The following is a 24,668-nucleotide window of genomic DNA, read 5'->3' as shown; positions in this document are numbered from 1 at the left end:
CCTTAGAATCTCTTTCCCGGCATGAACACACTGACTCAAAACCAATTTATGTCAGATTCCCTCTGTAAAAAATCCAAAACTTACTTAAAAGGATCTTGAAGAGTTCAATCATGATACCAGTTATATTGACGCTGTTAAGAAAAGTCAAGATATGTCTTCCATATACCTATGGAGGTCCAGAACCACATGGCTGGGACAAAATTGCCAATTCCCAGGTTCTCCCTGGGAAGAGAAAGAGATGCATGATACATCCAAAACTCCAGCTTTTCTAGGGGCCATCCAGGAGACTGGTTTCTGTTTAGCCTGTGTCAGAAAGCAGGACAGGCACAGGAAACGGCATAATCTAGCTGCCTGAGGTGAGAGAGAAGAGAGATAGCAGTTTACGCTAAAACTCTCTGTAGCCACCCACCTCACTTTGGTTTAACACAGCTAGAAGTAGAAAATACTTTTCCTACAGCTTCTCCTTATAAAGGAAAAGGGGCCCTGTGCAGCCACTAACACAACTTACCTCGGGGCTGCCAGAGGAATTGACTTTACTCTCCCATATTAATGGTCTAATGGGACCCTGACATTCTCCTGACTCCTGGGACCTACTAAAAACTAGGAAAGTGGATTGTACTATCACAAGATTGAGAGATCTGCCTTTTCTCACCAAGCTTATTAATAGGATCAGCTCCAGTACAAGGCCAGTTCATGAGGATTAAAATAGTTAGCTATTTTTGCCTGTGTGCAGACATGAGTGCAGAAAGTCAAGGAAAAATAAAGAAAAGTTCAATAACATTAAAAAAAGAAGCATTCCAAGAAAGTGAGCATATGGAGTGGACCTAATGGAATGGAGATATATTACTTACATGACAGAGAATTCCTTTACCTGTCATAAAGATGCTCAGTGTAGTCACAGAACAATAGATGAACAAAGTGTGACTTTTAACTTCAAAGAGTACCAAACAGAAATCATGAAGTAAAAAACACTATAATTGAACTGAAAAGTTCACTAGAAGGTCAAAATCACAGAGTAAACAAAAAAAGCAAAGGATTATAGAATTTGGGAAAAAGGACAATTGAAACAATTCAGTAAATGCAGTGAATAGATAAAAGAATGAAAAATAATGTCAAAAGTCTAAGATTTATGGAATGTATTATATCACATGACACACAGGAATTACAGGGATCACCAAAAGAGAAAAATGTGAGTAATAATCTAAAAGAGTCTCCAAAGAAAAACTAGCTGAAAAAATCCCCAAATCTCTGCAAGGAACTGGACATCCCAAACCAGGAAACAAAAATATTCCAAATAAGACAATCCCAAAGAAATCCACCATAAGGGACATTACAATTAAGTTATCAGAAGTCAAAGAAAGTTTTTTTTTTTATTGAAGTATATTTGATTTAAAATGCTATGTAATTTTAGGCGTACAATATAGTGATTCAGTATTTTTATAGATTATACTTCACTTAAAGCTATGTAAAAATATTGGCTATATGCATCACTGTATATCCTTGGTGTTTATATATTTTATACATACTGGTATGTATCTCCTAATCCCCTCCTTCTATATTTTCTTTTACCCCTTCCCTCTCCTTATTGATAACCACCAATTTGGTGTCTACGTCTGTGAGAATGTCTCTGTTCTGTTATATTCATTTTTTTTCTTTTATTTTTTTATATTACATATATAACTGATAACATACCATATTGATCTTTGTGTTAGCTCACTGAAAATACTATTCTCTAGGGACCAGCTACATGACTGCAAATGGCAAAATTTCATTCTTTTGCATGACGAGTATAATATATATATATATTATTGAGCCATTACATGTATGTGTGTATGATAAATGTGTGTGTATATATATATATATATCCATATAATTCATCTGTTGATGCACATTTAGGTGGCCTCCACATCTTTGCTATTGAAAATAATGCTGCTGGGAACACTGGTCGCATGTATTTTTTCATATTACTATTTTCATTTTCTTCAGATATATACTGATTGTTGGATCATAAGGCAGTTTTATTTTTAGTTTTGTGATGAACCTCTGTACCTTTTTCCAAGGGCTTCCCTCGTGACTCAGAACTTAAAGAATCTACCCAAAATACAGGGGACCCGGGTTCGTCTTCTCCAACACCACAGTTCAAAAGCATCAGTTCTTCACTGCTCAGCTCTCTTTATAATCGAACTCTCACATCCATACATGACCACTGGAAAAACCATAGCCTTGACTAGATGGACCTTTGCTGACAAAGTAACATCTCTGCTTTTTAATATGCTGTCTAGGTTGGTCATAACTTTCCTTCCAGGGGTAAGCGTCTTTTAATTTCATGGCTGTAATCACTATCTGCAGAGATTTGGAGCCCAAAAAAGTCAGCCACTCTTTCCACCGTTTTCCCATCTGCCGGGAGCCGTTATGGGAGGTCCTGCCCGTGACGAGGTCATGAAGAAAATACCAGGCAAGCAAGGCCGTCCGGGACCCCATCCATGACGAGGTCACGAGGAGAAAACCTGACAGGCAAGGCCGTCTAGGATAAGGGACCCTCCAGGTTGGCCTCGGCCTCTACCCCACCCTGTATCCTCCACCCTTTTCTGCTGTTGTTCTTGTTTGCCCTGCTGCAGATTCTTGTGTTGCCTGCTGAGAGCTCTCCTGCTCCTCTTTCACTGAATGAGGACCAACTTAAAACCCTAATTAATAAATCTCCTGGATGCTGGTACACTATGAAAGGGCCAGGGATGAAGGAAATGCTTCAATTCAAACCCTTTTGCTGGCATTCTGGCTTGTTTGATAAATGTGTGCTCTCATTGCAAAAAATGCTCATGATTGTTCTAAACATCCTAAGCACAGTACGCTAACAAAAGAAACCATTAAGCATAGGTCCCTCTGTGGGGTGAGAAAAGCCCCACAAACATTATAGCCACAAATGTGCCTAATAGAAAATAGTTTAGATAGACACGAGCTGGTGACTTCTTGCAGGTAATTAACTTTTAGACTAAGAGCCTGTTTTGTGCCATATCTGCTGTTTTTGCAATCTTTTGCATTTCTGTTCTGTAAAAATGTAATCCTATCTAGTTCCCATGGCGATGACACCTAATAGAAAGAAAATAGATTAACCACAAAAAAAGACAGGGTCGGCTACTGAAGTTGCTTAAAGTTGCACCAGGTGCAAGCCATAAATTGTCAACAGGCCTGATAGCCAAAAGATATTATACATAGAGATTAACCTTACAAAAGGCCCTAATAGGCACAGAGCCCTTTGGGGGGTGAGGATGCCCTATTAGATAATACAAAAAATATTATTTTAAAAGTGGTTATTGGATCAACGTTTAATTGCTGTTAATGTGCTGAGGTTGTGCAGTGGAAACTATTGTTGATATAGTTAAAGATATAAAAAATAAGAGTTTAGCCCTAGTGTAAAAACAATAAGATGATAATTGTTAATTTTAACCAGGAGTGCTAAACAGGGGCTGCCTCACTGGAGCTGCAGAGTCTTTGTGTGCTGAACTTTTTAGATAAATTTAGCTGAGAATTTCTGCAAAAAGACTGACTTTTATGTTAACAGGATTGTATTTCTATTATGTTGCAACCTGCTGTATCATGAGACTGTCACTTTTCTGTTTTCTGCTAAGCTCAAGGCCAAAAGATAATGTACAAAAAATCTACGGGAAAAGACTCTCATAAACAAAAAATATACAGAGCACACCTGGTTTCGTGAAGGACAAGCTGATGTAATGTTAAACTAAGTCTGCATGCTTATCTGTCCCTTAGAAATGTACCAACTTAGGGTGTAAAGGCTACGGTGAAAAATAAAGCAACTGCCAGACTCTGCTGCATATCCTGGTCTGGTCTCTCTCTCTCTCTCTCTCTCGCAGACTTGGCCCTATCAAGGCTGGTCTCACGGGTCTTCTCTTGCCGACGCCGTTCATCCTGAGGGTTCCCCTGGATCATGCTGGGGCTGGACCCCGGCACCCATCTATTTGCCATGAAGTAATGGGACCAGATGCTATGATCTTAATTTTCTGAATGTTGAGTTTTAAACTAAGTTTTTCACTCCCCTCTTTGACTTTCATCAAGAGGCTCTTTAGTTCTTCTTCATTTTCTGCCATAAGGGTGGTGTCATCTGCATATATAACGTTATTGATATCTCTCCCGGCAATCTTGATTCCAGCTTGTACTTCCTCTAGCCCAGCGTTTCTCACAATGTACTGTGCATATAAGTTAAATAAGCAGGGTGACAATATACAGCCTTTATATACTCCTTTCCTGATTTGGAACCAGTCTGTTGTTCCATGTCCATTTCTAACTGTTGCTTCCTGACCTGCATACAGATTTCTCAAGAGGCAGATCAGATGGTCTGGTATTCCCATCTCTTTAAGAATTTTCCAGAGTTTGTGTGAGGCTGTCACGGCTAACGCCATGGCAGGCAGCCCAGATTAGGAGTAGGCCTGGTTTCCCAGGGTAACATAATAATCAGGCCTCCTAGAGCCAGCCAATCAACATATGCCTAGCCAGAGAAAAGGGAACCTATCAGGGGAAAGCTGAAAGCCCCACGTTGGGCCAACAAAAATTACCTTGCAACTGTGTAACCAATCCGCTTATGCCAACTACCCACTGTGTAACCAATCCCATTGCGCCAACTACCTGCTGCTTATTTTGACCTAATAAATACCCGAGAGAACTGGGGCTCGGGGCCTTTCGTCCTCACACACCTGGTGAGGGCGGGAGGCCCTGGCTCGAGTCAGTAATAAATTCCCCTATTGCGAGTTGCATTGTTTCGAGGAGTCTTCTTTCCTGACTGGGGACTCGGACTACGGGCAAAACAGTTTGTTGTGGTCCACACAGTAAAGCCTTTGGCATAGTCAGTAAAGCAGAAATAGATGTTTTTCTGGAACTCTCTTGCTTTTTCAATGATCCAGTGGATGTTGGCCAATTGATCTCAGGTTTGTCTGCCTTTTCTTAATGAAGCTTGAACTTTGGAAGTTCACTGTTCACATAGTGTTGAAGCCTGGCTTGGAGAATTTTGAGCTTTACTTTATCTGTGTGTGAGATGGGTACAATCGTGTGGTAGTTTGAGCATTCTTTGGCATTGCCTTTCTTTGGGATTGGAATGAAAACTGACCTTTTCCAGTCCTGTGGCCACTGCTGACTTTTCCAAATTTGCTGGCATATTGAGTACAATACTTTCACAGCATCATCTTTTAGGATTTGAAACAGCTCAAATGGAATTACATCACCTCCACTAGTATTGTTCATAGTGATGCTTCCTAAGGCCCACTTGACTTCACATTCCAGGATGTCTGACTCTAGGTGAGTGATCAAACCATCGTGATTATCTGGGTCGTGAAGATTTTTTTTTTTTATAGTTCTCCTGTGTATTCTTGCCACCTCTCTTAGTATCTTCTGCTTCTGTTTGGTCCTTACCATTTCTGTACTTTATTGTGCCCATCTTTGCATGAAACGTTCCCTTGGTATCTCTAATATTCTTGAAGAGATCTCTAGTCTTTCCTATTCTATTGTTTTCCTCTATTTCTTTGCAGTGATCGCTGAGGAAGCCTTTCTTATCTCTCCTTGCTATTTTTTGGAACTCTGCATTCAAATGGGTATACCTCTCTATTTCTCCTTTGTCTTTCACTTCTATTCACAGCTATTTGTAAGGCCTCCTCAGACAACCATTTCGCCTTTTTGAATATCTTTTCCTTGGGGATGGTCTTGATCCCTGCCTCGTGTACAATGTCACGAACCTCCATCTGTAGTTCTCCAGGCACTCTATCAGATCTAATCCCTTGAATCTGTTTGTCTCTTCTACTGTATAATCATAAAGGATTTAATTTAGGCCATACCTGAGTGGTCTAGTGGTTTTCCCTACTTTCTTCAATTTAAGTCTGAATTTGGCGATAAGGAGAATTTGGCAATGAGGGAGAATGTGCACATGTTCATGTATGGCTGAGTCCCTTCACTCTTCACCTGAAACTACCACAACACTGTTAACCAGCTATACCTCAATACAAAAGAAAAAGTTTAAAAAGTTTCAAAAAAAGAAAGAAAGAAAGCATCAAGTACATGGATGGATCTAGAAAATTTTATGATTAGTGAAATGTCTCATATAGAAACATAGTATAAGACTTATATGGGGATCTAAAATATAAAACAAGGAAATGTATACATCAAAACAGAAAGAGGCTCACAAACAAAGGGAAAAAAAAAAAAATAGAGATGACCAGCACAGAGAAGGGCAAGATAGGGGTATAGGATTAAGAAGTGCAAATTACTATGTATAAAGCAGATAAGCAACAAGGAGATTCTTTATAGCACAGAGAATCATACCATTATCTTGCAATAACTTTTAATGGAGTAAAATCTGTAAAAATACTGAAACACAATGCTGTGCACCTGAAAATAACGTTTTAGCTCAACTATATTTCAATAAAATAAGTTTTAAAAATTAATTCCAACATGAAAAGTTAGAAAATTATAATAAAAATGTCTTAGACAAACCAAAAGGAGTTAATACTATATTCTGAATGGCCTGATGTAAGATTTCAGGCACAGAAATCAAGGGAGGTAAATCCAACTGGCATGAGAAATTTAGAATGAAAGACCTATATAGCTATCTACACATCTAAATCCAAAATATTTTGTATACAATATTTACATGACTCTGTGTACTCTTAAAGTATATCTACCAAGTATTTATTTACAGAAACTAGCAAGAACTCACAAAGCTATAATATATGCTACTGTAGTTTTTAATTATAAATATGCCTATATACACAAATATTTCTCCAAGTAAAAAGACAGTCAGCAAAATCAATGACAGCACCAAATTCACTCACTGATTTGACTAAATAAGCTCTTTTAAAACTTATCTATCTCATATCATTTAGCTAGATTTTTAAGGACAAATACATGGGGGAAAATATAGCTATAAGTACTGAATAAACTATGTTGGAAACATTTCATGACCTTTGTAGATACTAAATTCAATTTTAAATTATTTATTAAACTATAAATGAATGTTCAGTGAGCACTTTAGCATGCCTGTTATGTTTGATGATAAAGTAAGAAAAATAGTATTTTTAACCTTTATCATATTAATATAAATTATCTAAAAATTGAAAATATTCTTATATTTAAAGCTGAATTGTGATGATTTTATCTACTAGATAACATTTACAAATAAAATAATCAAAATCCTAATGTCAATTTGTGCTTGTTTGTGGAATGTAATTTGTCTGCTGGTTGTATGAATGAAATATCAATCACCCATCAAAAACTCTCTTTTTATTTAATTTATTGAAGTATACTTGATGTAAAATATTATATGAGTTACAGGTGTACAATAGAGTTATTCACAATCTTAGAGGTTATTTTCCATTTATAGTTATTATAAAAATCCTGGTTATATCTCCTGTGTTGTACAATATATCCTTAAAGCTTATCTTATACATAATAGTTTATACTTCTTAATCACTTATCCCTTTATCCTCTTTCCACTTCTTTTTCCCCACAGGTAAACATAAATTTGTTCTCTACATCAGTGAGTCTGTATCTCTTTTGCTATATTCACCAATTTTTTACAGTTTTCTGATTTCACATATAAGTGATATCATCTTTGTCTTTTTTTCCTGACTTACTCCACTTTGCATAATAACCTCCAAGTCCATCCATGTTGCTGTAAATGGGAAATTGTCATTCTTTTGATGGATGAGTAACACTCCATTGTATATATTTACCACATCTTATCTATTCATCTGTTGATAAACATGTATCAGTTGCTCCCATATCTTGGCAATGATAGATAATGCTGCTGTGAGCATTGGAGTACAGAGATCTTTTTGAAATGGCATTTACATATTTTTCAGATATACACCCAGGAGTGGAACTGCTGGAGTATATTGTATTTCTATTTTTAGCTTTTCGAGATACATCCATATTGGAAAATCCCCATTGTGAAGCTCATTCAGAAACAGCTCTCCAGATGTTCTCTCTGTCCCTTCACAGATTTTCTTTCCTTCCATCACTGTGTAAATTTAATCACAATTACAATCCACAGATAAATGGACAAGATGATGACAATTTCAATTATATTTATGACAACATATCAATTGACCAATATAATAAAAAGAGGCATATGTTATTGGCCTGGATTGAGAAAGGTGAATAGAATACTGTAATTTATTCATTTTCAAGTATCTTCAAGAATAAAAGAAAGAACTACAGATGATTCAACAAACTATTCAATTTCTTTACCTATATTGCACTTAAAATATAGAATAGGAGATATTACTAAAAGAATCTTGAAATTTTGGGGAAATTTTTACAACTTACCATGTCCACATTTTTGTCATTACATTTCTGTTTGAATGCAATGGTAGGTAAAGATACTATTGAAATAGGAAAGGGCTCAATGTAATGAAAGCAAGAAATAAAAGAATTAGTTAGACTGAACAAACATCCATAGCTTACCTTGGGTGAGAATGACCCACAAGGAAAAGAAGAGTGTTATCATTAGATGGGAAAGGTTATTGGTCCCTTGTCTGCAACTGGTATGGGATCACTTAGGGCTGAGGATGAGTCTTCAGGCAAAGAATAGGTTCACAGAGTTATATTATGCGACAAGAGAAGAAAAGACATCAGACATTAGGGAGGAAGTCCTGTCAAGAAGACATTAGAAAGACAAGTGGTATGAAAAAAGAATGGAAGGAAGAGGATAAAGCGGAGCAGAGAAAAGAAAAAAGGCAAAGAAAAGGAGATATAAATGGTTTGGTTCAGTTTGTAATTCTCTTCAGGATTTTCTTCACAGCAATTTTGACATCCTTGTTCCTGAGGCTATAAATGAGAGGGTTCAGCATGGGTACCACATTGGTGGAAAACACTGTGTAAAACTTTCCCTGCTCCACAAACCCAGAAGATGGTAGCCTGACATAAGTGAGCAGCGCAAATCCATAGAATAGACTAACTGTTGTAATGTGGGAACCACAGGTGCTCAAGGCTTTGGACCAACCTTTAGATGATGGCATATGACAGATATTGAAAAGAATCAAAGCATAAGAAATAAAGATAATGAGGCTGGACAATATGACAACTGTTCCCACAACAGCAGAAACCACAATCTCATTGGCATAAGTGCTGCTGCAGGAGAGCTGGAGCAGTGGGAAGATGTCACACATATAATGGTTGATGATATTGGAATCACAGAATATCAGCCTCATCATAAATCCTGTGTGGACCATGGCTCCAGCAAACCCCATCACATATGAACCAGACATCAGCAGAGAACACACCTGAGGGGACATGGCCGTTGTGTAGAGCAAGGGCTTACAGATGGCCACATAGCGATCATAGGCCATGGCTGTCAACACATAGCACTCAGAGTTGACAAAAAAGCAGAAGAAAAACAGCTGGGACATACATCCTCTAAAGGAGATGACATTCCTGTCGGCAATAAAGCTTATTAGCATTTTGGGGGTAAAGACAGATGAGTAACAGATATCAGTGAAGGAGAGATTGAAGAGATAAAAGTACATGGGTGTGTGCAGGTGTGAATTCAGACAAATTAGAATCATCAAGTATAAATTGCCCACCACAGTGACCAGGTAGTTCAGCAAAAACAGGAAAAACAGAGGTAGCTGGAGTTTAGGTTGGTCTGTCAATCCCATAAGGATAAACTCACTCACAGAGGAGGCATTTTCCATAGTCATTTACTCCACAGTCATGGTCTGGAGGAACAGGGGCAGAAATGGAGATTAACAATGGAACTTAATGGACCTTCCCTCTTTGTCTCTGGAGTGAGAGCTGGATCTCTTGGTTTATAACCCCAGGGTTTTCTAAACACTCAGCAAAGCATTCAAAATACAAGACTTCTGATGATTATTACTGCAGATTTCTCATTTCCTTCTTTCTTCCCTTACTCCTTTTGTTTGTCTCTGAGCTGAACAAATGCAGATAAACTCCCAGTGTCTGCACAACATTCCTGCTTCTCTCCAGGCTCTGTTCATGATCAAGGCTGAAAACAGCAATAAACAGGCAGTGTTCCCCCAAACCCTTCATTTGTATAGTTTGAGGTTTGAGGGGAATTGAGACAAAGGCAATTCAACACTCTCCCGCTTTTTCCTCAATGTCTCAATGCCACTGAACCTTAAGGCTCCTTCTGCCCTACAGTTCTGTGAGGTTCAAAGTTTCTGACAATGAATGAGGCAGTATTCATCATGTGGTCCTCAGTCTTTGACATGCTACAGAACAGGCCATATATTTCAGAATTTTTCCAGAAGGTCTTCTTCATGTGCAAAGAGAAAAGCAACCTTATAGGATCTCCAAAACAATCAGGTGATGCAAATAAGAATCTATTCCACTCCTTGTCATTCTGGGAAAGTTGAGTAGAAAAACAGAAAATTGTTCTCTCCCTTGAGATTTCCTTTCATGTTAAATGAGCCCATTAAGGGTGGAAATTAATGAGTCTGTTTCCACCCTGTGTCATTGATCTTTTGGGACACAACATTCTACTCAATTTACAGTTTCACAATAAGAATTCTTAGTCCCCCAAGAAGATGAGTGTGTGAGCTGATATTCAGCTCTTCATCATCTCTTGGAACTTATGCCCAGTTCTCAAAAGGAACATCTAGGGCATGATTACTTGCCATTGTTAGCACTTTCCTAGAGTCTCTGGGACTGCATTAGTGAGACAGTATATTATAGTTTTAGCATCTTCTGTGCTTATGGATCTCATCTCTGTAAAGAGGTGTAGCGAAATGGTTATGAGACTATTGGTGTGGCCCTAAAGTTTAATTCTTGAAGTTAAACTTCTTAATTGTGAGACTATAGACAATGATATAATCTGTCTGATTCTTGCATATATATATATATGCAGCTATAAGTATATAGTCTATATATATATGTATATATATACTCTCTCTCTATATATATAATATATATATACTATATAGTATATATATATTATACATATATAGCATATATATACATATACATATATAGTGTATATATATATATAGAGAGAGAGAGAGAGAGAGAGATAGACAGACAGACAGATAGATAGATAGATGTATATCTATAAAATGAGACTTGCAAGTGAGCTATCTCATAGGACCATTTTGAGGATTAAATGAGTTATGTCACCCAGAGTATTAGGAACACAGCTAACATGTAATAAGAGATTGAGAAATGTTGGTACTTCTCCCCAACTGTATTCATAATATCAGGATTTCTCAGCTTGGCTCGAATGAAATCTGGCACTACTGACATTTTGGTCTGGATAATTTTGGGGGGATGACTCTGTGTATTACAGGATGCAAAGCATCCCTTTCTGCAACCCAGTAGTGTCTCCCAATCACCAGTTGTGAAAATGAAAATTTCTCCAGACACTGTCATATGTTCCCTCAGTAGCAAAAACCTGTGTTTAAGAATTGTTGACTAATGTTTATTTATACCTGGTGTTCTAAAATAATGGCCTTTGAGACAATTCTCTTACTTCTACTTTTGTCCCTCCAGCTCAATGTACCCCAAATGGAATTCAGCATTTTCTTAGTTTCCACTGCTGGTCTTCTAGGTTACACTTTTCAAAGCTCTTTTCACCTATCTCCAAACAAGGAATCCATGAATTAAGCATAAGCAGTTCTCACTCATCATTTTCACCTAGTCTTCAAGAATCAGAGAATCCATCTCCTTGAAATTTTTGGCCTTTCTTCTCACTTACATAGCTTCTGCAGTGTCTCTTCATCTCAAATTTCAATTACTCTAAGTTTTCTAATGTGGATCCCTATGGAATTTGACAATAGGTACCACTGTCACCTGCTCATCATCACTATACAAATGCTCATTGAAACACACACACACAAACACACACAAATATCCATCTTTCTCTTCCTGTTCTCCATCCCTAATTCATACCTGTATGATTTTCAACATAAATTAGGTGGGATCAATATTCTTGTGGTACCTTATTAATACCATTTAAGCTCTAATCATAGTGAATCCATCTTGCTAATGATTGCTTTTATTTCCATATTCTTTCTTGTTTTTCTTTTTATTCCACAGACTTGCCCGGATTTTCCTCTGACTTCTTCTCCAGCTTTTGTAAGTTCTTCTCTGTATGTTCAACAGTTTCTTAGAGGAGGAAGAAGGTTAATGATGTTAACATTCCTTAAATTTCTACTTTCATGCCCGGTTTTCAGTTTGGTAAAGCCTCCCTCAAATGTGCAGGTACTTGCCTAAATTGGAGAGTGTTTGAGCCTTTTTAAGGAATAAATCTCTAGATTTTACTGGGTGATAATGGCGGCAGTTAACTTACTACATGGAGAGGTAGGAATATCTGAATATCCAAATACTTCTTTTTTTCCTTTTATTTATTTTTAATGGGAAGATAATTGCTTTATAGAATTTTGTTGTTTCTTGTCAAACTTAACATGAATCAGCCAAAGGTATACATATATCTCCTCCCTTTTGAATCTCCCTCCCCATCCCACACTTCTAGATTGATACAGAGACCCTGTTTGAGTTTCCTGAGTCATACATCAAATTCCCGTTGGCTATCTATTTCACATAAGGTAATGCAAGCTTCCATGTTACTCTTTCCATACATCTCCCCCTCTCCTCCCTTCTGCCCATGTCCATAAGTCTATTCTCTATGTCTGTTTCTCCACTGCTTCCCTGTAAATACATTCTTCTATACCATTTTTCTAGATTCTGTATACATGTGTTAGAATATGACATTTATCTTTCTCTTTATGACTTACTTCATTCTGTAAAACAGGCTCTAAGTTCATCCAACTCATTAGAACTGACTCAAATGCATTTCATTTAATGGCTGAGTAATATTCCAATGTGTATATATACCACAATTTCTTTATCCATTCATCTGTCAATGGACATCTAGGTTGCTTCCATGTTCTAGCTATTGGAAATAGTGCTGCAATGAACAATGGGATACTTGTGTCTTTTTCAATTTTGGTTTCTTCAGGGAATATGCCTAGGAGTGGGATTGCTGGGTCATATGGTGGTTTTATTCCTAGTGTTTTTAAGGAATCTCCATACCATCTTCCATAGTGGCTGTATCAAATTACATTCCCACCAACAGTGCAAGAGCATTCCCTTTTGTCCACACCCTCTTCAGCATTTATTGTTTGTATACTTTTTGATAGTGGTCATTCTGACTGGTGTGAGGTGATATTTCACTGTACTTTTGATTTGTATTTCACAAATAATGAGCGATGTTAAGCTTCTTTTCATGAATTAGGTAGCCATCTGTATGCCTTCTTTGGAGAAATGTCTGATTAGGTCTTTTCCCCACTTTTTTCTTTCTTCTTCTGCTATTGAGTTGTATGAGCTGTTTCCATATTTTAGAAATTAATCTTTTGTCATTTGCTATTATTTTCTCCCATTCTGAGGGTTGCCTTTTCACCTTGCCTGTAGTTTCCTTTGTTATGCAAAATGTTTTAAGCTTAATCACGTCCCACTTGTTTACTTTTGTTTTTATTTCCATTACTTTAGGAGGTGGTTCATGGAGGATCTTGCTTTGATTTATGTCATCAAGTGTTCTGCCTATGTTTTTCTCTAAGAGTTTTATAGTTTCTGGTCTTACCTTTAGGTCTTTAATCCATTTTAACTTTTATCTTCATGTGTGGTGTTAGGAAGTGTTCTAAATTTCATTCTTTTACATTTAGCTGTCCAGGTTTCCCAGCACCATTTATTGAAGAGGCTGTCATTGCCCTATTGTATATTCTTGCCTCCTTTGCCAAATATAAGTTACCTGTATGTGCATGGGTTTATTTCTGGGCTTTCTGCCTTATTCCATTGGTCTATATTTCTGATTTTGTGCCAGTACCATACTGTCTTGATGACTGTAGCTTCTTGGTATAATCTGAAGTCAGGAAGGTTGATTCCTCCAGCTGCATTCTTCTTTCCCAAGACTGCTTTTGCTATTCAGGGTCTTTTGTGTTTCCATATGAATTGTGAAATTTTTGTTCTAGTTCTGTGAAAAATGTCTTCAGTACTTTGATAGGTATCACATTGCATCCATAGATTGCATTTGGTAGTAGCTATTTTCACAATATTGATTCTTCCTACTGAGGAACATGGAATATCTCTTTATGGCTTTATGACAACTTGGATTTCTTTCATCAGTGTCTTATAATTTAGAGTGTATAGTTCTTTTATCACATTAGGCAAGTTTATTCCTAGATATTTAATTCTTTTTGTTGCAATGGTGAATGTGATTGATTCCTTAATTTGTCTTTCTGATTTTTCATTGTTAGTATATATGTATATATAGAAATGCAAGTGATTTCTGTGTATTTTGTATCCTGCAACTTTGCTAAATTCACTGATTAGCTCTAGCAATTTTCTGATACTACCTTTAGGGTTTTCAATGTTCAGTATCATGATATGTGCAAACAGTGAGACCTTTACTTTTTCTTTTCTGATCTGGATTCGTTTTACTAATTTTTATCCCCTGATTGCTGCAGCTACAACTTCCAAAACTATGTTTAATAATAGTAGGAAAGTGGACACCCTTGACTTGTTCCTGATCTTAGGTGGAATGCTTTCAGTTTTTCACCAGAGAATAATATTTGCTGAAAGGCTTATTTCAGTAATTTCAGCTTATTTACTATTTTGAGATAGGCTCCTTCTCTGACCATTTTGTGAAGAGTTTTAATCATAAATGGGTGCTGAATTTTGTCAAAGGCTTTTGCTGCATCTATTGAAATTATCATATGGTTTTTAATCTTTCAATTTGTTAATATGGGGTATCATATTGATTGATTTGTGTATATCGAAGAATCCTTGTATCCCTTGAATAAACCCAACTTAATCATGGTGTATGAACTTTCTTATGTGTTGCTGAATTTTGTTTGCTAAAATTTTGTTGAGGATTTTGCATCTATGTTCATCAGTGATATTGGCCTGTAGTTTTCTTTTTATATTGGGTGGGGGTTATCTGGCTTTTGTATCAGGGTGATGGTGGCCGTGAAGAATGAGTTTGGAAGTTTTCCTTCCTCTGCAATTTTTCGAAGGAGTTTTAGTAGGATAGGCAGTAGCTCTTCTCTAAATGTTTGGTAGAATCCTCCCGTGAAGCCATCTGGTCCTGGGCTTTTGTTTTTTGGGAGATTTTTGATCACAACTTCAATTTCAGTGCTTGTAATTGGGTTGCTCATAATTTCTACTTATTCCTGGTTCAGTCTTGGAAGATTGAACTTTTCTAAGAATCTGTCCATTTCTCCCAGGTTATCCATTTTATTGCCATATAGTTGTTCATAATAGTCTCTTATAATCATTTTTATTTCTGCATTGCCTGTTGTAACCTCCCCTTTTCCATTTCTAATTTTATTGAATGGAGTCTTCTCTCCTTTTGTCTTGATGAGTCTGGCTAAAGACTTGTCAATTTTGTTTATCTTCTCAAAGAACCAGCTTATAGGTTTATTAATCTTTACTATTGTTTCTTTCATTTCTTTTTCATTTATTTTTGCTCTGATCTTTATGATTACTTTCCTTCTACTAATTTTGTTTTTGTTGTTGTTGCTGTGGTTGTTCTTTTTCCAGTTGTTTTAGCTGTAGAATTAGGTTGTCTATTCTATGTTTTTCTTGTTTCTTGAGGTAGGACTGTATTGCTATAAACTTCCCTCTTAGAACTGTTTTGGCTGCATACGTTTTGAGCTGTTGTGTTTTTATTGTCATTTGTTTCTAGAAACTTTTTGATTTCCCTTTTGATTACTTCAGTAACCTATTGACTATTTAGAAACATATTGTTTAATCTCCATGTGTTTGTGCTTTTTACAGTTTTTTTTTTTCCTTGTTACTGATATCTAGTCTCATAGCACTGTGGTTGGAGAAGATGCTTGACATGATCTCAATTTTCTTAAATTTATTGGGGCTTGATTTGTGACCCAAGATGTGATCTATATTAAAGAATGTTGCATGTGCAGTTGAGAAAGTGTATTCTTCAGCATTTGGATAGAATGTCCTAACATATTAATGAGATCCTTCTCATTTAATGTATCATTTAAGACGTGTTTCCTAATGAATTTTCTGTTTTGATGATTTGTCCATTGGTGTGAGTGGGCTGTTAAAGTCTCCTACCATTTTTGTGTTACTTTCAATTACTCCTTTTATCTCTGTTAGTGTTTGTCTTATGTACTGAGGTGCTTCTATGTTGGGTTCATCAGTTCAGTTCAGTTCAGTTCAGTCGCTCAGTCGTGTCCGACTCTTTGTGACCCCATGAATCACAGCACGCCAGGCCTCCCTGTCCATCACCAACTCTCAGAGTTTACTCAGACTCATGTCCATCAAGTCGGTGATGCCATTCAGCCATCTCATCCTCTGTCATCCCCTTCTCTTCCTGCCCCCAATCCCTCCCAGCATCAGGGTCTTTTCCAATGAGTCAACTCTATGCATGAGGTGACAAAAGTATTGGAGTTTCAGCTTCTGCATCAGTCCTTCCAATGAACACTCAGGACTGATCTCCTTAAGGATGGACTGGTTGGATTTCCTTGCTGTCCAAGGGACTCTCAAGAGTCTTCTCCAACAACACATTTCAAAAGCATCAATTTTTCAGCACTCAGCTTTCTTCACAGTCCAACTCTCACATCTGTATATGACCACTGTAAAAACCATAGCCTTGACTAGACGGACCTTTGTTTGCAAAGTAATGGCTCTGCTTTTTAATATGCTGTCTAGGTTGGTCATAACTTTCCTTCCAAGGAGAAAGTGTTTTTTAATTTCATGGCTGCAATCACCATCTGCAGTGATTTTGGAGTCCCCAAAAAATAAAGTCTGACACTGCTTCCACTGTTTACTCATCTATTTGCCATGAAGTGATTGGACCAGATGCCGTGATCTTAGTTTTCCGAATGTTAAGCTTTAAGCCAACTTTTTCACTCTCCTCTTTCACTTTCATCAAGAGGCTTTTTAGTTTCTCTTCACTTTCTGCCATAAGAGTGGTGTCATCTGCATATCTGAGGTTATTGATATTTCTCCTGGCAATCTTGATTCCAGCTTGTGCTTCGTCCAGCCCAGCGTTTCTCATGATGTACTCTGCATATAAGTTAAATAAGCAGGGTGACAATATACAGCCTTGACATACTCCTTTTCCTATTTGGAACCAGTCTGTTGTTCCACGTCCAGTTCTAACTGTTGCTTTCTGACCTGCATATAGGTTTCTCAAGAGGTGGGTCAGGAGGTCTGGTATTCCCATCTGTTTCAGAATTTTCCACAGTTTATTGTGATCCACACAGTCAAAGGTTTTGGCATAGTCAATAAAGTAGAAATAGATGTTTTTCTGGAACTCTCTTTCTTTTTCAATGATCCAGTGGATGTGGCAATTTGATCTCTGGTTCCTCTGCCTTTTCAAAAGCCAGCTTGAACATCTGGAAGTTCTCGGTTCACGTATTGCTGAAGCCTGGCTTGGAGAATTTTGAGCATTACTTTACTAGCGTGTGAAATGAGTGCAATTGTGCAGTAGTTTGAGCATTCTTTGGGATGTTCTTTCTTTGGGATGGTATGAAAACTGACCTTTTTGCAGTCCTGTGGGTGCATAGATATTTACAATTGTTATGTCTTCCTCTTGGGTTGGTCACTTTATTATCATGTAATGTCCTTCCTTATATCTTGTAATCTTTATTTTAAAGTCTATTTTGTCTGATATGAAGATTGCTACTCCAGCTTTCTTTTGCTTCCCATTTACATGGAATATATTTTTCCATCCTTTCACTTTCAGTCTATAAGTGTCTTTTGTTGTGTGGTGGGTTTCTTGTGGACAGCATATGTATTGGTCTTGTTTTTGTATCCATTCAACCAGTCTGTGTCTTTTGTTTGGAGCATTTAATTCATTTATATTTAAGGTAATTGTTGATATATATGTTCCTATTGCCATTTTCTTAAGTATTTGGGGTTGATTTTGTGGCTCTTTTTCTTCTCTTGTATTTCTTGACTATTTAAGTCCCTTTAACATTTATTTTAAAGCTGGTTTGCTGTTACTGAATTCTCTTAACTTTTGTTTGTCTGAAAAGCTTTTGATTTCTCCATCAATTTTGAATGAGATCTTTGCCGGGTAGAATAATCTTGGTTGTAGCTTTTTCCCTTTCAGTACTTTAAATATATCCTGACATTCCCTTCTGGCCTGCAGAGTTTCTGCAGAAATATTAGCTGTTAAACATATGGGGTTTCCTTTGTATGTTACTTGTTCCTTTTCCCTTGCAGCTTTTAATATTCTTTCTTTGTGTTTATTCTTTGGTAGTTTTATTAGCGTGTATCTTGGTGTGTTTCTCCTGGGTTTACCCTGTATGGGATTCTTTGTGCCTCTTGAACTGATTGAGTATGTCCTTTTCCATCCTGGGAAAATTTTCAACTATAATCTCTTCAGAAGTTTTCTCATACCCTTTCTTTTTCTCTTCTTCTTCTTGGACCCCTATAATTCCAGTATTGCTGTGTTTGATATTGTCCCAGAGGTCTCTGAGATTATCCAAATTTCTTTTCATTCTCTTTACTTTATTCTGCTCTTCAGAAGTTATTGCCACCATATTATCTTCCAGCTTACTAATTCGTTCTTCTGCTTCAAATATTCTGCTATTGATTCCTTTGAGCATATTTTTAACCAGTATTTGTGTTGTTTGTCTCTGTACATTTATTCTTTATTTCTTCTATATCTTTGTTGATTGATTCTTGTATTTTCTCCATTCTGTTTTCAAGGTTTTTGATCGTCTTTGGTATCATGATTCTGAATTCTTTTTTCAGGTTCTTTTCCTATTTACTCTTCATTTATTTGGACTTCTGTGTCTAGTTTGTTCCTTCATTTGTGTAGCATTTCTCTGCCTTTTTATTAATTTTTTTTAAACTTATTGCATTTTAGGTCTCCTTTTCCCAGGCTTCAAGTTTGAGTTCTTTCTCCTTTTGGTTTCTGCTCTCCTAAATTCATCCAGTAGTTTATGTAAGCTTTGTATAGGGTGAGATTTGTACTGAGTTTTCTTTTTGTTTGTTTGTTTTTCCTCTGATGGCCCAGGCTGAGTGAATTGGTAATCCTGTCTGCTGATGGTTGGGTTTGTATTTTTGTTTTGTTTTTTGTTTAGATGAGGAGTCCTGACAGGGTGCTACTGGTGGCTTGTGATACTGGGTCTTGTATTCAAGAGATTTCTTTAGTATGAGTTCTCACAATCTGACACTTCCTAGGGTTTGTTCTTTGGTAGTCTAGTCTTGAAGTCAGTGCTCCCACTCCAAAGGCTCAGGGCTTTATCTCTGGTCAGGAATGAAGATTCCACAAGTGCTTTGTTATGGCATTATGTGAGATTAAAACAAATACCCCCAAGTGAGAAATGAAACATCATTCCCAGACAAATGGCAGTTTCAAAATTAGGCAAATAATAATTAAATTAATGGAGTATATACATATACACCCATAAGCAATATCAAAACAGTCCAACTAAAGTACAGTACAGTAGATTGACATGGTGAACAAAGGAAATAAAAAGTTATATCTACCAGTTAAGAGAAAATCCAACTAAAGCACAAACTGGGAAACAAAACTAAAGCAAGGTGCCAAGTTGGGAATAAAGCAATGAAAGCAAAACTAACAAATATGCTGAGAGGAAAGGAATGAAAAAAAGAAAGAAAGAAAGAATATATATGGAAAGTTAAATAGAAGTAGATAAGGAAGATTTATATATATTAAAGATTAACTGCAAGGGGAAAAGAGCAGTAGGAAAAGCAAAAGAATAAATGTAGAAAAACTAATAATACACTTTAAAAGATTAAAAATTAATTTAAAAATTAAGAAAAAAAAAAGGAAAACTCCACAGAATTACAAAAGTCCAATGTAGAGGCAAAGGATTATAATAACAATAACATTTGTGGCTGAGGAAGAAAAAAAGCCCAAACACTTAATTAGATTTCATAGTGCCAATAAAATTGACAATTACAATGGGGAGGGGGTGGGAAGGAAAAAAAAAAAACAGAAAAGAATCTAAAGAACAAATGAAAAACGTAAGAATAATAAATGTTTTCCTTGAGTCACTTCTGTCAGAGGCCTTTCTCTTGCTGGGAGTCACAGTCCACCTCAACTTTCTAGGTTGCCCTTCAACACTGTGCTGGTCTCTGGACCTGCTGTGGCAGCAACTCAGATTCTAATTTGGTCCTACTCCTGTGTATTGTTGCCTCCAATGTCCACAGCTATCAGAACGAACGTGTTTTCTTTTGTGGGAGCCCTCAATGTCCTTTTATATAGTCCACAGACACAGAGTCTGCCTTGTTGAGCATGTGGATTTAATCTGCAGCTTGTACAATTGGCGGGAAGGTTTTGGGTCTTCTTCCTTAGCCACACTGCCCCCTGGGTTTCATTTGTGGCTTTGTTTCCACCTCTGCACATGGGCTGTCCACTGGGGGTTGTTCCTGAGGCTGTCCTGGAGGACTTGGGTCTGCCCCAGTGAGGTTCAGGTGTGGAGCTGGTGCAGCTGCTTGGGCTGCAGGGGTTCTGGCAGCACCGGGAACTCAGGCGAGTTGGCAGCTAGGGCAGCAGGAAATATAGTGGTCCAGAAGGGTATGGCAACCAGTATGGGCCAATACACTCCAGTATTCTTACCTGGAGAACCTCCCCCACCCCCCAGCAGAGAAGCCTGGCAGACCACAGTCCTCAGGGCCGTGGAGAGTTAGACATGACCAATGTGACCTGCATGCTTAGACGAAAGACTTTTTTTGCCTGTGGCAGCTCTACCCCAGTGAGATTTGGGCATGAAGGTGGCACCGCTGCTTGGCTTGCAGGGACCGTGGGGGCACCAAGTGTGCAGGGACACGGACTGCCTCCACCACAGGAGTTATGGCCCTATCAGAGTCTTTTTTAAAGCCTCTGGTAGCTGGCGATCAGAAGGCCTCTTTCTCTGTAGCTCTGCCCATTCAGGCACTTAGAGGGCTCCCTTGCCTAGGTCCTTCTCTGTTGTTCAGTCTGTCAGGCACTTAAAGGAGCACCCTGGGTAGGGTCCTACTCTTGTAGTTCAGTGCCTGAGGGGGTTGATGAGCCAGCCTCTCTCTTTTTCAGCTGCAGATGCTGATCTGTGGGGATAGAGAGACTATGGTGATGGCTTCACCCCCTACACATGACTCAGCAGTAACACCTTGCTTCCATGGCTGCTTGGCTTTCCTCCAGTCATTTCCCAGCACAATATCCTCTGTCACATCCCCTCGATCCATTTCTCCACAGTCAACAGCAGCTCTTGCCCTGGGATTGCTCCCCAGTCCCTAAACTCCAGCTCCCAGCTTCTTCACCTTCTAGGGGACCTGCGTTCACATCTGGGGGTATGTGTGGCTACAGCAAGAACTGTCTGATTCTCATCCCATTTAGGCTCCCACAGATCAGCTATTTCACTTTCAGCCTTAAATGTTTCTCCTTTGACTCAGACAACTTCCCCGATGTGGGGAACAGACCCTTGCTTCAGTTCCCCCACCTGCAGAGGGCAGGTGCACTCCTACTAACATTCCTGTTCTTCCTCCTAGTTCCTCCATCCTACCAAGTTTTGCATGATTCTATATATTCTTTCCACTGGCCAGGTACTCCTGTCTGCTCTCAGCTGATGTTCTGCATGCACTCTGTCTGAAGTCATATTCCTGATGTATCCGTGGAGAGAGAGGTACTCCACATCCACCTACTCCTCTGCCTTCTTGTTCTCCCTCTTACCAAGAACCAGGAACTATGCTAAGAAACAAGTAGGCAGCATTTAACTTAGTTTTCAAACAAAGCAGATATTTAAGTTTTTGCGTTTTAGAGATCTGGAGAGTAGAGGGGATTATCCCCAGGTCACACAGCAATCAAGAGGTTGAATTAAAATTTCAATTCACTACTGTCTATCTTGGTATCATAACCATTAAGAATTATGAAATAGAAAAAAAAAAGAATTATGAAATCATGAAGTTTGGGAACTGGAATAAATGTTAAAGGTAATTGAATCCAACCAGGTGATTGTATCTTTAAACAATATTTGCTAAGCAATTGACCATTCAAGTCGACCACAACATTTTGACTATAAGATCACAGTGTGTCTGGTGATTGGAATGTTAAACCTTTGTTGTGAAACCAAATATTTCTCCCTACAGTTTCAAGCAATTAGTTTTACTTTAATCTCTTAAGACATACAAAGATATGCCTCTAAAATAAGTCCATATGTTTAACAGTGCAATGACTGTCACGGGCCACGTGCAGTTTTGCTCTGCTAAAAAATATCTTCAGTTATTTCAACCATTCTAAAATGACCAATTTCTAGTTCATGTTTCTGAAGTTATCCAGTATTTCCCTATCGCATAAAGTATTGTACCTCAAAGTGAGCATACTAACCCAACTCTTGCTTGTGCATTAAGTAGGAACATGGGTTTCCGCTTTCTGCGATCTACTAATCTTTGTAAATTTAAACTAAAAACATACTGGTCTTTTAAAAAAAATACACTAACTAGTTAATGTAACTGTTGACTAATATTAATTAAAATTTCTACTTCTATTTTGCATGTGCTCTACTAATTCATATCCCCACCGTCTTTGAATTCTATGGAGAACATATGTAAAATGCATGATTATTTTTAAAAAGCACAGCATAAATGACCCTTAGTGTTTGTCTTCAAAAACCATTATTATATTTTGGAGATATGAACAATTATTTGACTGCCAGTACTTCAACCATGAAGCTCAAATTGCCTAAACCATTCTTAGTGCACTGCTCCCGGGGTCAGAGTGGTGGGATATATGACTTAAATATATGCCATTCCTTTATGTTCCCTTAGAGTATTCAAATTAGAAATAGGAGCAGGGTTTTTCTGGGACTTGGAAAATCTGTTGAGATATAAATATGATGCCTGCTAAGCAGTTGTGTTTCTAAACTCCTGGGTCATGGTCCGGGTTGGAAGAAGGTGAGCTCTAAAGCAGATCTCAGCTGAAATGAAGCTGATAGTTGACCAGTCCTTCTGAAATTCTAGGGTTTCCCTGATAGCTCAGTTGGAAAAGAATCTGCCCGCGATGCAGGAGATCTGGGTTTGATCCCTGGGTTGGGAAGATCTCCTGGAGAAGGGACAGGACACCCACTCCAGTATTCTGGCCTGAAGAGCTCCATGGACTGTATCGTCCATGAAGTCACAACGAGTTGGACACGACTGAGCGACTTTTACTTTAACTTTTCTGAAATTCTGAATGGATTTTCTGTAAGAAATATCTCAGACGAATACAACTACTTTTCACAGCCTTATGTAACCTTTGTTTACAACTTACAGAAAGCATACCTTACTATCATTTATTCTGAGTGAAATGAAAATACTGGCCATTTGACATGCATTATATTAATATAGGCACATAGGGTATGAAACGAAAACAAAAAGTCCTCAGAAATAAGAGTAGTAACATTTGCTATGAATGACTTTAAAAATTCAGAATCGGTATCTTCTTTTAAAATGTTATTTGATATCTTAATTATAACTTTCTTGAAGTCTATAATTTCTATTCTGCTACAACAAGAATCATTGTTTTTCAAGAGATCCCCACATTATGAACTTCTTCTGATGAGGGATAAATTAATGATATCCCCAGAATTACTCTTCCTCACACATAAACATGTACATACACACAGAAGGGAGCACAAAAGAACACTCATCTACTCTTCTTATACTTAGAAACTCAGACAGGATAATGGACCCTGGAAGTCACTCTTCAGTGACTGAGTTCATCCTCACTGAGGTCACAGAACAGCCACAACTCCAGCTGTCACTTTTCCTCCTCTTCCGAGGAATCTATGTGGTTATGGTGGTGGGGAACCTGGACATGATTACTTTGATAGGGCTCAGTTCTCACCTGCACACTCCCATGTACTATTTCCTCAGCAATTTGTCTTTATTGATCTCTGTCCGTCCACTGTCATTACCCCCAAAATGCTGGTAAACTTTATGACAAAGCAGAACATCATTTATTTCTCTGAATGCATGACTCAGCTCTACTTCTTCAGCACTTTTGCTATTGCAGAGTGTCACACGTTGGCTGCAATGGCATATGACTGCTAAGTTGCCATCCACGATCCCTTGCTTTAAAATGTTATCATGTCTTACCACATCTGCCTCTGCCTCACAGTGGGAGTTTATATTTTGGCCATCATTGGATCCACAATCCATACAGGATTTATGTTGAGACTCTTTTTCTGCAAGAACAAGGTGATTAACCATTATTTCTGTGATCTCTTCCCACTCTTGGAACTATCCTGTTCCAGCATCTTCATCAATGAATTATTGGTTCTAGTCTTGAGTGCATTTAATATCCTGACTCCTGACTCAATCATCCTTACATCCTACATCTTCATCCTCTCCAGGACTCCAAATCCACTCCACTGAGGCAGGTCCAAAGCCTTCAGCACCTGCAGCTCTCACATCTTAGCTCTTGTTGTTTTCTTTGGATCTGCAGCATTCATGTATCTGAAACCATCATCTGTGAGCTCCATGGATCAAGGGAACGTGTCCTCTGTGTTTTATACCTGTATTGTTCCCATGCTAAATCCTCTAATTTACAGTCTGTGGGATAAGGATGTCAGATTTGTCCTGAAGAAAATTCTGGAAAGAGGAAAATGTATATGAATAGAATCAATAGCATGATGTAATAGAAGTCATTTGGTTTGCTGGACTATGCAGTGTGTTAGATATATTGTTCAAATTTTTGG

At 37.9% G+C, this 24,668-nt stretch overlaps 1 protein-coding gene and 1 pseudogene across 1 annotated transcript; one reads left to right on the top strand and one right to left on the bottom strand.

Moving 5' to 3' along the window:
* Positions 1 to 8,765: 8,765 nt before the first annotated feature.
* LOC122705122 (olfactory receptor 143-like) lies at positions 8,766 to 9,701 on the bottom strand. Its single transcript, XM_043920333.1, has one exon. The coding sequence runs from the start codon at positions 9,696 to 9,698 to the stop codon at positions 8,766 to 8,768; it is 933 nt and encodes a 310-aa protein (XP_043776268.1). The 5' UTR covers positions 9,699 to 9,701.
* A 13,952-nt stretch (positions 9,702 to 23,653) lies between these two features.
* Positions 23,654 to 24,585, top strand: LOC122705112 (annotated as a pseudogene).
* Positions 24,586 to 24,668: the final 83 nt, after the last annotated feature.

This window comes from Cervus elaphus, chromosome 2, assembly GCF_910594005.1.
Source record: "Cervus elaphus chromosome 2, mCerEla1.1, whole genome shotgun sequence".
Taxonomy (NCBI): Eukaryota; Metazoa; Chordata; class Mammalia; order Artiodactyla; family Cervidae; genus Cervus; species Cervus elaphus.
The sequence above is the reverse complement of the archived record's forward strand: the minus strand, read 5'-3'. Positions and strand labels throughout refer to the sequence as shown.